The sequence below is a fragment of the Dama dama genome, chromosome 20 (assembly GCF_033118175.1).
Source record: "Dama dama isolate Ldn47 chromosome 20, ASM3311817v1, whole genome shotgun sequence".
NCBI classification, from domain to species: domain Eukaryota; kingdom Metazoa; phylum Chordata; class Mammalia; order Artiodactyla; family Cervidae; genus Dama; species Dama dama.
In genome coordinates this window covers 94,504,606-94,519,472 of record NC_083700.1, presented here as the reverse complement: position 1 = coordinate 94,519,472, position 14,867 = coordinate 94,504,606, and the positions used below count along the sequence as shown (strand labels likewise).

Sequence of the window (14,867 nt, the reverse complement as noted above, 5' to 3'; positions counted from 1 at the left end):
CTAGATGGTCAATACTGAAATCAGATTGATTATGTTCTTTGCAGCCAAAGATGGAGAAGCTCTATACAGTCAGCAAAAACAAGACCCGGAGCTGACTGTGGCTCGGATCATGAACTCCTTATTGCCAAATTCAGACTTAAATTAAAGAAAGTAGGGAAAACCACTAGACCATTCAGGTATGACCTAAATCAAATCCCTTATGATTATACAGAGGAAGTGACAAATAGATTCAAGGGATTAGATCTGATAGACAGAGTGCCTGAAGAACTATGGATGGAGGTTTCGGACATTGTACAGGAGGCAGTGATCAAGACCATCCCCAAGAAAAAGAAATGCAAAATGGTTGTCTGAGGAGGCCTTACAAATAGCTGAGAAAAGAAAAGAAGTGAAAGGCAAAGGAGAAAAGGAAAGCTATACTCATTTGAATGCAGAGTTCCAAAGAGTAGCAAGGAGAGATAAGAAAGCCTTCCTCAGTGATCAGTGCAAAGAAATAGAGAAAAACAATAGAATGAGAAAGACTAGAGATCTCTTCAAGAAAATTAGAGATACCAAGGGAAGTTTTCATGCAATGATGGTCACAATAAAGGATTAAAATGGTATGGATCTAATAGAAGCAGAAGATATTAAGAAGAGGTGGCAAGAATACACAGAATACAAAAAAAGATCTTCATAACCCAGATAATCACGATGGTGTGATCACTCATCTATAGCCAGACATCCTGGAACACGAAGTTAAGTGGGCCTTAGGAAGTATCCCTATGACCAAAGTTAGTGGAGGTGATGGAATTCAAGTTGAGCTATTTCGAATCCTAAAAGATGATGCTGTGAAAGTACAGTATGCCAGCAAATTTGGAAAACTTAGCAGTGGCCACAGGACTGAAAAAGGTCAATGTTCACTCCAATTCCAAAGAAAGGCAATGCCAAAGAGCACTCTAACTACTGCACAATAGCACTCATCTCACATGTTAACAAAATAACGCTCAAAATTCTCCAAGTCAGGCTTCAACAGTACATGAACTGTAAACTTCCCGATGTTCAAGCTGGGTTTAGAAAGGGCAGAAGAGCCAAAAATTAAATGCATCATCGAAAAAGCAAGAGAGTTCCAGAAAAACATCTACTTCTGCTTTATTGACTATGCCAAAGCCTTTGACTGTGTGGATTACAACAAACTGTGGAAAATTCTTAAAGATATGGGAATATCAGACCACCTGACCTGCCTCCTGAGAAATCCTGTATGCAGGTCAAGAAGCAACAGCTAGAACTGGACATGGAACAACAGACTGGTTCCAAATTGGGAAAGGAGTCCATCAAGGCTGTATATTGTCACCCTACTTATTTAACTTACATGCAGAGTACATTATGAGAAATGCTGGACTTGATGAAGCACATGCTGGAATCAAGACTGCTGGGAGAAATATCAATAACCTCAGATATACAGATGACACCACCTTTATGGCAGAAAGTGAAGAATAACTAAAGAGCCTCTTGATGAAAGTGAAAGAGGAGAGTGAAAAAGTTAGCTTAAAGCTCAACATTCAGAAAACTAAGATCATAGCATCTGGTCCCATCACTTCATGACAAATAGATGAGAAAACAGTGGAAACAGTGACAGACTATTTTTTTGAGTTCCAAAATCACTGCAGATGGTGACTGCAGCCATGCAATTAGAAGATGCTTGCTCCTTGGAAGAAAAGCTATGAACAACCTAGACAGCATATTAAAAAGCAGAGTAAAAAGCAGAGACATTACTTTGCCAACAAAGGTCCATCTAGTCAAAGCTATGGTTTTTCCAGTAGTCAGGTATGGATGTGAGAGTTGGACTATAAAGAAAGCTGAGCGCCGAAGAATTGATGCTTTTGAACTGTGGTGTTGGAGAAGACTTTTGAGAGTCCCTTGGACTGCAAGGAGATCCAACCAGTCCATCCTAAAGGAAATCAATCCTGAATATTCATTGGAAGGATTGATGCTGAAACTGAAACTCCAATAATTTGGCCACCTGATGTGAAGAACTGACTCATTTGGAAAGACCCTGATGCTGGGAAAGATTGAAGGTGGGAGCAGAAGGGGACGAAAGAAGACGAAATGCTTGGATGGCATCACCAACACAATGGACATGAGTTTGAGTGAACTCCGGGAGTTGGTGATAGACAGGGAGGCCTGGTGTGCTGCAGTCCATAGGGTCACAAAGAGTCAGACATGACTGAGGGACTGAACTGACCTGAACACATAGATAACAGTCTGTAAGGTTTTTTTTTGTTTGTTTGTTTTTGTACCTCCTAGCAAAATTTATGGGGCTTCCCCAGTGGTTCAGTGGGTTAAAGAATTCTCCTGCATGCAGGAGACACAGGAGACTCAGGTTTGATCCCTGGGCTGGGAAGATCACCTAAAGGAAGGAGATCCCCTGGAGGAGGAAATGGCAACCCTCTCCAGCATTTTTGTCTGAAAAATCTCATGGATCGAGAAGCCTAGCAGGCTAAGGGTTGCAAAGAGTCAGGTATGACTGAATACATATGCATTTCATGGAGTTCCCTCTGCATTCCCCTTTAAGGCGGCTAAGGAGAGGGGATGAAAGAGGATAACATGGTTGGATGGCATCACTGACTCAATGGACATGAATCTGAGCAAACTCTGGGAGATGGTGAAGGACGGGGAAGCCTGGTATGCTGCAGTCCATTAGGTTGCAAAGAGTAGGACATGATTGAGTGACTGAACAACAACAAAATTTATAAATCTATAATATTTATCAGTATTTACTTGTTTAATAGGGCTCCCCAGGTGGCACTAGTGGTAAAGAACCTGCCTGCCAATGCAAGAGACATAAGAGATGCAGGTTTGATTCCTGTGTTGGGAAGATCCCCTGGAGAAGGAAATGGCAACCCACTCCATTATTCTTGCCTGGAGAATCCCATAGACAGAGGAGCCTGGCAGGCTATAGTCCATGGGGTTGCAAAGAGTCGAACACGACTGAAGTGACTGGGCACGCACACACTTTTTTAATGTCCATGTCCCCACTAGATTGTAAGGGTTAGTGTTGTGTTCACTATTTCAACTACTATACCTGATATTTAGAAATTACTTGATAAATATTCGTGGGAAGAGGAAGGAAAGACTGGAATAGGATTCTGGGCAAAGGGAGAGAGAAGAAGAGAGGAAGAGATGGAGGGAACTGGGGTCCCCGCCCAGGTCAGTTTGGGTCCCATGTTAGAGCCCCATCCACATCCTTGCCTGGGGAGAAAAGGAATGGACTTTCAGGAGAAGGCAGCTCCCACAGCTTGCTCAGCTTCCAAGTGTGTTGATCACCAACCTGCTGATGATCAACCTACTCATAGCACAAAGAATATCCTAATACCCCCAAAACCCCTGATCATGTTCTGTAACAGGATCAAGTGCCCAGTTGCCTGGGAGCCAATCAGTGACTTCAGATTGATGATGGTCTCTTCTCTTTAACAAACCTGACACCCTCCCTTTGGTTCCACCCCGAGTTCTCTCCTTGGAGATTCACCTAAAACACCACGTTGTTCTGTGGCCCCCACTCTGTCATCTCTCCTGTCTCATGTCTTTTCTTTGGTCATGTCTGTTTATCCCTTTTGTGAATAGCTGTTTGGAATCTGTCCAAACAGCGACCCCATGGACTGTAGACTACCAGGCTCCTCTGTCTGTGGGATTTTCCAGGCAAGGGTACTAGAGTGGGTTGCCATTTCCTTCTCCAGGGGATCCTCCCAACCCAGGGATCGAACCTGGGTCTCCCACAGTGTAGGCAAACACTTTACCCTCTGAGCCACCAGGGAAGCCATAAACCATATTACATGGGCCTAATAGGGTTTACCATGTTCAGTCCAGCTCAACTCAACATATAGTTATTGAATACCTATTTTTTAACCACATCAGAAAAAATGTGGGGCTGTTCTCTTTAAGAAGGAGATGGCAGAAGAAGGAGGAGTGGCGAGTCTATCAGGGAGGTTGCAGTTAACACCGAACTCTGCGGGGGAAGAACTCATTGACAACAGACACCTCCTTCAAAATTTAGAAGCAACTTCTCTCTGTCAGAAAAGCTCGTCAGGATGGATCAAGAGTTCAGGGTAATAACGGAGTTTGGTGAGCACAGCTAACAGCTTCTTTTGTAGACAAGAAGGGGTGAGTTGGAGAAAGAAACAGATATACTAAAGCTGTGGCTATGTAAGCCCTGATGGCAGGCGGGCTGTAAAAGACCGAGGGAGGCAAAGCTCCCAGAGGAGGATCAAGACGGCTGTTGAGTTAACTACTCTGCACCTAAGCACTTACTTTTTCACGAATCCTTGCTTGTAAAAACAAGATAAATACACTTGCTTTTCTGTACACATTTTTGTCTGGCCAATAAAGACTCCTCTTTAATTTAGGATATTCTTATTGGCATCTTCAAAGAAAGCAAGTAAAATGTGGTATGCAGGTGTATCACTGAAATACCCCAACTCTGGAACCTTTGCTGTCTTAGCAATCATGTCTGTCACCTGATGGCAGCCAAGGGTCATAAGGCAAGGTCATCAATGTTGGAAGAGACTTGGATGTAATCTCACTATTGTCTCCCAAACATTTGATTCTCCTCCATGCACTATTTTTGACAGTGTCATTTAGCTTCAAGTTGAACACTTTAAGTAAGGCCAAGTTCATAGCTCACACACCTGTTCCATCATTGGGCAACTCTAATGGTTAAAAAGCTCTGTTTCTCTATCGGCCTTACCTCTTTCTTTGGTTCCAAGTGGAAGATGTCTGTCCTCTCTCATAACTCTTCAGAGAGTTCTCTCAGCTATGAAACCCCAATATCTTCTCCTATTTCTCACAGTCTTGCCCCATGAACAAACTCAGTATGGACCTCCCCGTTTCCCTTCTTCCTGGAACAGCAGGTCCTTTTACCTGGGAATATGTTCATCACTACAACATACACTGCAAGTTTGGCTACATGACTCCGGTGAGACTCTTCTGTCCTGACAGATCCTCACCTCTTGGGCCAGAGGTGCCCTGCCCAGAGGTGGCCATGTCCTCCCAGTCAGGCCAAGCACAGTCCACTTGGAACTGGAGCTAGAATATGAGACTGAGTCACTCTCTCTAGTGGAAGAAGTGCTGGATGTGATAATTGGCACATGTTCCCTACAGGTACAGGAGGCCAGACTGCAGTCTTTGCCTATATGGGGCTCTGGGATTATTCTAAAAAATTCTCTCGTTACCAGCCCAGGTTGGATGCATGAGACAAGTGCTCAGGGCTGGTGCACTGGGAAGACCCAGAGGGATGGGATGGAGAGGGAGGCGGGAGCGGGGATCGGGATGGGGAACACATGTAAATCCATGGCTGATTCATGTCAATGTATGGCAAAAACCACTACAATATTGTAAAGTAATTAGCCTCCAACTAATAAAAATAAATGGAAAAAAAAATCTCTCTTCTTTGTAAATTAGCTCAAGTTGTATTTCTTTTGCTTGTAACCCAATAGCCCTGACAACTGTAAGTGGGTATATTTCCTTCATCCCATGAGATCTCCACAACTGAAGCTGGTGTTTGTGAGGGGTGGGGAACGTACTTGTCCAGTTCAGAGAAGAGACCAGCAGGCCTAGTCCCTCCCTGACTTTGACCCTGAGTTCCTCATTTGCAGCCCCTGGTGGACTGTCCCCGTACCACATTGCTCCTTTCCCAGATCAAGCCGTCAGACCAGCAATTGCTGAGGAGGTTCAGTTACTCACGGGGTCGTTGTACATCTGAATGATGAGCTGTTTCACCCCATGCAGGGTGGGGTGGGCCCATGGAGAGGGATCCAGCCAGTGGCGGTTCAGGTCGAACCCCATCAGAGAGCACCTAGGCAGTACCCAAAGTCAGAGTCAGTACACAGAGGACAAGCCAAGCTCCTCACTTCTCCAAAATACAGTTAGGAATGGGAGCAGTCATTATGTCATTCACCTAGTGCACTTTTTTTGGGTTTTCTTTGGCCAGAGACAGCACTGAGGATATTTTACGAGTATTAATTCAGTTACTTTCAACAACACTATGAAGGCACCGCTATTATAATTCTCACCTGACAGGAAAAGAAACTAAGTCACAGAGAGGTTCAAACATATTTCTGTGGAGCCGTCTCACTTCCGTGATCCTGCCCTGAGACCATAGACGCGTGTGCTTCTCCTATACAGGGCAAGAAGGCTCAGGCCCAAACCACTGGCATCCCCACTGTTCCTCCCTGTCTCAGTACTCACAGCCAGTCCATTGTGTCTACCTTCAAAATATACTCAGAACCGAGCACTTCTTTATCACCTCCACTACTGTCCCCTTAAGCTTGGACCAAGCTCAGTACTGTAATACTCTCTTACCTGGTCTTGTTTCCACCCTTGTACGTCCCACCCTACCTCATCCTAGATACCCATCTCCCATTTCCCATACAATAAACAGGGTGATCTTATTAAAGCATAAGTCTGATTATGGCCCTTTTCTGCTCAAATGGTTCTCTACTAGATGCAGAGTAGAAGCCTAAGTCCTTACCACCAGCTACAAGTGACCATGTGGTCCCCTCTGTTATCTGCTATGAGCTCAGCTCCTACCACCAACCTCCTTTGCTTCTGTGCCAGATTCTGGCCTCCTACTGTTCCTCCAACACACTGGGTACTTCCAGCCCCAGGACTCTTGTACAGCTTGTCCCCTCGGCCTGGAAGCCTCTTCCTCCAGATAGGTTCAGGATCCGTTCTCACTTAGCACCAAACCTAGCTCACAGGTCACCTGCTCAGTGAGAGCTACCCTGCCCACCTTCTCCATGACCTCTCTTGGGTACATTCATTACTTCACTAGGACAAGTGGGACCATGACCTCCGATCTCCCTGTCTCCCTCTTCCTCCTGTTCTTCCTCCAGATTGACTCAAAGCCCTGCTTGTCCTTGGGAGGACGTACCTCCCCAGGTCTCTGGGTCTGTTCCTCCATCTGCTGGACCTTCACATGCTGTAGGCACTCTCCAGGCCAGCCCAGGCTGAGGGACAACTCCAGAAACCCATGCTTGCTCACAACTCAAATGACTGTGCCCATCCTTTTTCTGTCTCCAGAATGTCTCCCACACAGATCTGAGGATCATGCTGTCTTGATCAAGATTCATCAATGATTCTCCATCACCTGTAGGATAAAATTCTGCTCTTTGCAGATTTTTAATCAGATTTAAAACTGATGATGGCCTTTCTTTGCCCGAATGTCCCTTTTTCTCTCTCTATCCCTCTGTCCTATTATTTAATCCATTCCATCTTGCTTCCCAAACCCTTCCCTCTATTCCTTAAGTAATAAAATTTGACGCCCCCTCTCAGGTGGCTCAGATGGTAAAGAATCTGCCTGCAGTGCAGGAGACCTGGGTTTGGTCCCTGGATCGGGAAGATGCCCTGAAGGAGGGCATGGCAGTCCACTCTAGTATTCTTGCCTGGAAAATCCCATGGACAGAGAAGCCTGGAGGGCTGTAGTCTATGGGTTCTCAGAACTGGACACAACTGAGTGACTAACACTATATTACTACTACAACTTATTACAGGTACATTCCCACCTCTCACCTCATTCAGAAAAAAACTAAAAAGGACTCTGCTGGGGACCACCAGTAGGAACACTAAGACTACCTCTCCTTCAAGGTGACTGGGGAGTAAATAATAATAATTTCCTCTCTTACTTAAAATAAGCGGGCTGGGAACCCCATGGGGGAATAATTAATGTTTCGTGGGGACACATGGGGAAAGGCTTCATTGAGGAGAAGCCATTTGACTTGGGTCTTACTGAACGAACGTTTGCAGGTGTGGGGGCAGAAGGGAAAGTGTAAACAAAGAAAGGAATTATGAAGCCACCCAGGCTTCTGGAGGAATGGTGGGCAATTTGGTTTGATCGAATCACAGAGGATGTAGTGAGGAGGTGGTGACAGTGAATTATAAAGGGAGCGGGAGGGGAAATCTAAGGGCCTCCAATACCTGGCAAGGAGGTTCCCTGTTTTATCTTCACATTTCTGTATTTAGATGAATCAAGTGCTGTTGTTGGCTTCTCACTGATGGTGGAGTGGAAACAGAGTTTTATATACATTTAACAATATTATTACCATCACAATTAAGGGGTCACAGTAAACAGAACAGTTACTGATATTGTTTGTCTCAAAAATTAAGTACTTTACTAAGTGTGAAATACTTCATTAAATGTCAACCTTATGAGAGAGTGCTATTATTATTCCCATTTTGCAGATGTGGAAACTGAAGCACAGAGCCTGAGAGAACAGGTGAAGTCATGATCAGCTTATGAACATTCTCACAATTGCATGCTCACAAGAAACACAGTCTAACATAGTCTAGAGAAAGAAGATCTGCTCCAGGCTCATGTCCATTTATAATTCAGAACCCTGTGATGAGGATTAAATGAGATAATACATGTAACAAATTTAACTTCACACAGGTTCTGGCACATGGTGACAATCAACAATGTTACATTGTCCCCTTGTAGTTTGCCGTGGTTTTGTGCTAGGCACTGTATGAGTGGCATCAGTTCAGTTCAGTTCATTCACTCAGTCGTGTCCGTCTCTTTGCGACCCCATGAATCGCAGCACGCCAGGCCTCCCTGTCCATCACCAGCTCCCAGAGTTTACTCAAACTCATGCCCATCGAGTCGGTGATGCCATCCAGCCATCTCATCCTCTGTTGTCCCCTTCTCCTCCTGCCCCCAATCCCTCCCAGCATCAGGGTCTTTTCCAGTGAGTCAGCTCTTCACATGAGGTGGCCAAAGTACTGGAGTTTCAGCTTCAACATCAGTCCTTCCAATGAACACCCAGGACTGATCTCCTTTAGGATGGACTGGTTGGATCTCCTTGCAGTCCAAGGGGCTCTCAAGAGTCTTATCCAATGCCACAGTTCAAAAGCATCAATTTTTTGGCACTCAGCTTTCTTCACAGTCCAACTCTCACATCCATACACGACCACTGGAAAAACCATAGCCTTGACCAGACGGACGTTTGTTGGCAAAGTAATGCAACTGATAGATTTGCGATCCATCAGGGGCTGGAGTGGGCAGTGGACAGTGGTGGTCAGGAATGACCTCCTGGCTTTCTCCTCCAGTCTGGAAATCAGGCAGATCTGAGTTCATATCCATGCTCTGTTCCCTCCTAATGTCATAGGCATTTGTCCATTTTCTTCTGCCAATGCCAGCATCTAACTGCGAGATGGAGCAGAGTTGGGGAGAGTTCATTCCTCTGTCATTACAAGATGCTGAGACTGTGGTGGTGCCTTTTCTCTTACCACACAAGAGAGATGAGCCAGATGACCTGGCAGGCAGGGGAGCAGCAAGAAACCCAGACTTAGGCCACAGCTACTTCTGCCCAGGACTTAAACTTGGATCAGGTGATGTGAGGCCGGCAGTTGGGTCACGCAGCAGTGCTGTGGTGGAACAGAGGCAGATTATTCCTGCCAACAGCCTTTTATTTCTGTCCTCCAGAGCTACTCTGTTAGTTGGTAGTTTTCCAAATCTGGACCTCCAGCTTCTGCTTCATTCTGTTAGCCCCTTCCTATAAATTTCATGATTTTTGTTTAAGTGGAAGGTTCAGTCTCTATTTCTTTAACTGAAAGCATCCCTAACTGTACGGCTCTGTGGGAAATTTATGGAAAACTCCAGCAGGTCCTCTATATTGTCTGCTTCCCAATGGCTGGCCACCAAGCAGGTGAAACCATTGATCTAGGTGTTGTTCCCACAGAGTTTTTCCAGCCTGCACTGAGCACCTAAAAATTTGGAAGGGAACACTGTCACTGATAACATGATTTAATCATAGACAACTGTATCCTTAGAGATGGTTAGCTTACTTACTTCTCCCTCTTCCAAATAAGAATGCCTTCAGCAAAGTCTTGGCCAAGTCACTTGTTCCATGACACCACCAGGCCCTGGTACTCACCATCCCCCAAACAGCTTATCCCATTCTTGGAAAGCTCTGTTAAGAAAATCTTCCTCGTCTTTAGCTGAAATTTGTCTTCCAGTGACTTTCTCCATCAGTCTCAGCCTTGCCCCACAGAATAACACAGAACAATGAGGTTATGTTGGGAAGACTAGAAGCTTTGGAAGTCAGTTAGGCTTAAGTTTTGGCTATACTCTTTACCAGCTATGTGACTTTAAAATTTCTTTTTTTAAAACCCCTCTGGGTTTCTGTTTTATCACATGTGTAATGAAGAGAACGACCTTGCCCTGGATTGCATACATGAGCAAATGTCTACAAATGGCCCAGCAGAATCCTCAGACAGAATGAACATTGAATAAAGGGTAGCCAGTGATGGCAGCAGCACTGGTGGTAACGTGGTATAGTGTTGAAATTGTCTGAGCCTAAATATCATCTCCTCCAGGAAGGCTTGCTGACTTACTCTCTGCAAATACACGGTGGGTGTTTTTCCTCTGCTCCTGTGGCATCCATTGCTCCCCCATCAGGGTGGCTACCACGTAAAATATAGTCATTGTTGAGTCTGTCTTCCCCACTGGACCATGAGTTCCTCAAGTGCAAGGATGATGTCTTTTTCATGTTTGTATTGCTGCGCCTGACAAGAAGCCTGGATTACAGCAGACATTAAAGATGTAGTTGTTGAATGAATATTTCATTCTTTCCCAAGCAGTTTCCTATATCCTATGATATAGTTCTCAGAAACATCCAGCCACACAGGCAGATTGCATTTTTTTCAAGTGAGAGCACTGAAGGCCAGAGCAAATAAGCCATTCTCCCAAGGTCAGCTAACCAGTACTGCACAGGGCCCAGACTGGAATCCAGGAGGTGTACTGGCTCTGGTCTCCATGATCTTCACACCTGGTCACGCTGCTTCCCGGGAGCCTCTCTGATTAAAAAAATTGAGATTCAAAATGGAAGGAAAAGTGTCATTGCTGAGATATCCTGAAAGATCCACTCCTTGATCCAAACTTCAGATGAAAGCAGAGTATGGCTGAGGATTCAGAGGCAACTCAATCCTCAAGAATCCTGGAGTGCTTTAGAAGCTAAAGCATTTGTGGAACTCTTAAATCAGCAGTACCTGTGCTGGGTTCTTTTTGAACTGATTTTTTTTTTTTTTTTATTAGTTGGAGGCTAATTACTTCACAACATTTCAGTGGGTTTTGTCATACATTGATATGAATCAGCCATAGAGTTACACGTATTCCCCATTCCGATCCCCCCTCCCACCTCCCTCTCCACCCGATTCCTCTGGGTCTTCCCAGTGCACCAGGCCCGAGCACTTGTCTCATGCATCCCACCTGGGCTGGTGATCTGTTTCACCATAGATAGTATACATGCTGTTCTTTCGAAACATCCCACCCTCACCTTCTCCCACAGAGTTCAAAAGTCTGTTCTGTACTTCTGTGTCTCTTTTTCTGTTTTGCATATAGGGTTATCATTACCATCTTTCTAAATTCCATATATATGTGTTAGTATGCTGTAATGTTCTTTATCTTTCTGGCTTACTTCACTCTGTATAATGGGCTCCAGTTTCATCCATCTCATTAGAACTGATTCAAATGAATTCTTTTTAACAGCTGAGTAATATTCCATGGTGTATATGTACCACAGCTTCCTTATCCATTCATCTGCTGATGGGCATCTAGGTTGCTTCCATGTCCTGGCTATTATAAACAGCGCTGCGATGAACACTGGGGTGCACGTGTCTCTTTCAGATCTGGTTTCCTTAGTGTGTATGCCCAGAAGTGGGATTGCTGGGTCATATGGCAGTTCTATTTCCAGTGTTTTAAGAAATCTCCACACTGTTTTCCATAGTGGCTGTACTAGTTTGCATTCCCACCAACAGTGTAAGAGGGTTCCCTTTTCTCCACACCCTCTCCAGCATTTATTGCTTGTAGACTTTTGGATAGCAGCCATCCTGACTGGCGTGTAACGGTACTTGAGCTGATTTTTAAAGAAAGCTTCTATTGGCAACCAGCCTATCAGTAGAAAGACTGATATTTATTGAAGAAAACATCTTAGTAAAGTTGTAGGAGCTCTGGCTAGGGACCGGAGGACAGGCCTCACCTTTAAAGTCTACATCATCTTAGGAAAGACATCTCCCTCTCCTAGGCTCCATGCACTTTGTAGAATGAGGGGGCTACACTTCATGCATAAAGGACTCTTCCAGCTCTCTTATTAAATGATTCAAAGACATCAGTAACTGGGCTTTACCTCTGAAGCTAGGGAGTTGGAAGAAGCATACATTTTGTAAAAGGTTAGGTTGAAATACAAAAAGAACAACACAGTCGAGGAAAGAGATTGATACAGTTTTTAAAAGAAATGCCAAATAATCAAGAATTACCAATATCTTAACATTTATTGCATGAGTTTTCCAACATTTGAGATTTGCATCAGACCCAATCCTTGCCTCTAGGAGTTCTCATGTTGCTCAGAGCTTTGAGGAGAAGATGGAAAGTTTGTCAAAGTCAAGACAAGAGAGAACATTCCAGAGTTGGTGGCATGTACAAAGTCAGGGAAATTCTACACATTCCTAACAGTGTGATGCTTGTGTCCTTCACTGGGTCATGGGCTGGTGCAGGTTATTCCTCATCAGTGGTTTCAGGACCCAAATCAACTGCCTAAAGACAGGGGAATGAACAAGATGACCTCTAGATGCCCAGCTTTCACCCCTGTGATCACCACTTTAGAGTCCCTGAGTGTGAAAGCCAGGGTTTCTACTCTAGGCCTCTGTCTCCTTGGTCCTCTATTATTTTGTTACTTATTTTCAAGGTAAAATTTCTGAATGAGCTCAAAATCAGGACTCAAGTTCTGACACAAGTGGGGCTGTTTATGGTACCAGTGAGATTGAATATTCGACATTAGGACCATTCTAAAAAATTCAAATTTAAGAAAGTCGAATTTATAAATAGCTGTGTAAAATGTGGCTTCCCTGGTAACTCAGCTGGTAAAGAATACACCTGCAATGCAGGAGACCAGGTTTGATTCTTGGGTTGGGAAGAACCTCTGGAGAAGGGATAGGCTACCCACTCTAGTATTCTTGGGCTTCCCTTGTGGCTCAGCTGGTAAAGAATCTGCCTGCAATGTGGGAGACCTGGGTTCGATTCCTGGGTTGGGAAGATCCCCTGGAGAAGGGAAAGGCTACCCACTCCAGCATTTTGGCCTGAGAATTCCATGGACTATTCATGTAATATGTAACATCTTTCTCTTGAGCGGGAAATGCTCTTGAGTATCTTTCTTTTTTTCTTGCAAACTGTCAGCCCAGTGAGGGTGGGGACTATGTCTTTGTCATCTTGCCCACCTCCATTCCAACTTTGTATACCATAGACCCAAGTGTAGAGAAGGTTTGATATATTTATTGAATAAATGAGTAAATGAATAGATGAGCAAATACCCTGAAGGTTTGCAAACAAGGTCCAGGTAATTACTTGAAGACATATTTTGAAAAGTATTTAAGCACTTGTTACATGCCAGATACTCTCACGATAACCCAGTGAGGTATGTAGAATTTATCCCCATTTTAAAAATGAGCAAATAAAATCCAAGAGAGAGATGACCTTGAGAAGGTCATTTGACAACCACTAGTATATAGAGCTGGGATTCAAACCCAGGTCTGACTGAACCCAGTGACCCTTTGCCATCCCTCCAGCCATCAAGGAGGTTGTGTGATCTATGAAAGAGATGCTAGATTACTCCTTCATCTGCTCTTTCTGTATGCTCTCCTCCTCCTCTGCCCAATGGCAGAGATACAATGGTTCTGGAGAACATTATTTAAATGGCAAATAAACAGCTCCATCTTGTGAAGGACACCACACCTCATCCCTGTTGCAACAATGGCAGCTGGAACGAGAGCAATGATTTTAATTCCCCTCCTTATGATTTCCTTTTCATCTCCTCTAAAGGGTAGAGAGGAAGGCAGCTTGGTGGCTCCAGATCAACCTCACCCTGAGCATGTGGGGCTGTGTGATCCTGGAAGGGTGGCATGGATGAGTGGAGATATATGGGGCATGCACACAATTGTCCCCCAAACGCAGCAGTTTTTCAGCATTATCAATGAGCTGAATTGGATTAAGCATATTTGCACCAAAAGCAAAATAAATATTGCTTTATTTAATGCCACTAAAAGGTTGGGATTCAATTGCTCTTGGCCCGAGGCAACTTCCAGCTCTATTGATTGGCCAGTGTCAGAATGCCAGGCAATCTATCATCAACAGCTGCTGCAAAATGCTTAGCAGGTGGGCTGGGCCCTGCTGCAGTGGAAACAGAGGGTAGTGGGCAGAGCTCTTTGTCCCAAACACGCATACAAGGGGCAATTATATCAACCCACTTCCCATCACCACCACTGAGATATTTAAAGCATTTCCCTCATGTTCCTTCTTACATGATCACAACATGGATGTGGCCCAGACTGTGGAGGCAGAGAGGAGGATAGAGAATTACATAGATTCCAACTCAGAAGAATTGGGGTTTGAGCCCCAGATCTACCACTGAGTCATTTTATGATCTTGGACAAATTCATGTTTTGCTCAGAGACCTAAAAGCGCTGGGAGGGCAGAGCTAAGTCAGTTTCACTTGCCATTGAGTCTTTAGCATTGGCCCAGTGTGAGGTACATAGCCAACTCACAGTAATGTGAAGAAATGGAAATAAACAGGAAGGTTAAGTAATTTGCCCTTAGCTCAGCAAGGAAAAGGGACAGAGACAGGACTTGAACCTGGTGTGCCCAGCTCTAAAGCCTATATTCTTAACCATCACTCTAGTCTCTTGTAGCAGCCCTGGGAGTCAGTTCAGTGCCCGACAGAGGGACTCATATGAGCTGAGGGGTGGATGCAATACCCTTAGCTTTTAAATGGAGAAACTGGGCCTCAAGCAGGACCTAGCATGAAAAGTACCTTTACGCAAATGGCCAAATTGCCCGTCATTCCCGGTTGACA

General features: G+C 44.6%; 1 protein-coding gene across 1 annotated transcript in view; it reads right to left on the bottom strand.

Annotated features, from left to right (window-relative positions):
* AGBL4 (AGBL carboxypeptidase 4) overlaps positions 1-14,867 on the bottom strand; it is a 1,414,426-nt gene that overhangs the window by 97,731 nt on the left and 1,301,828 nt on the right. The window contains exon 9 of the mRNA XM_061120044.1: positions 5,713-5,824. Coding sequence (XP_060976027.1) covers positions 5,713-5,824 — 112 coding nt within the window. The remainder of the gene's footprint in view (positions 1-5,712; positions 5,825-14,867) is intronic.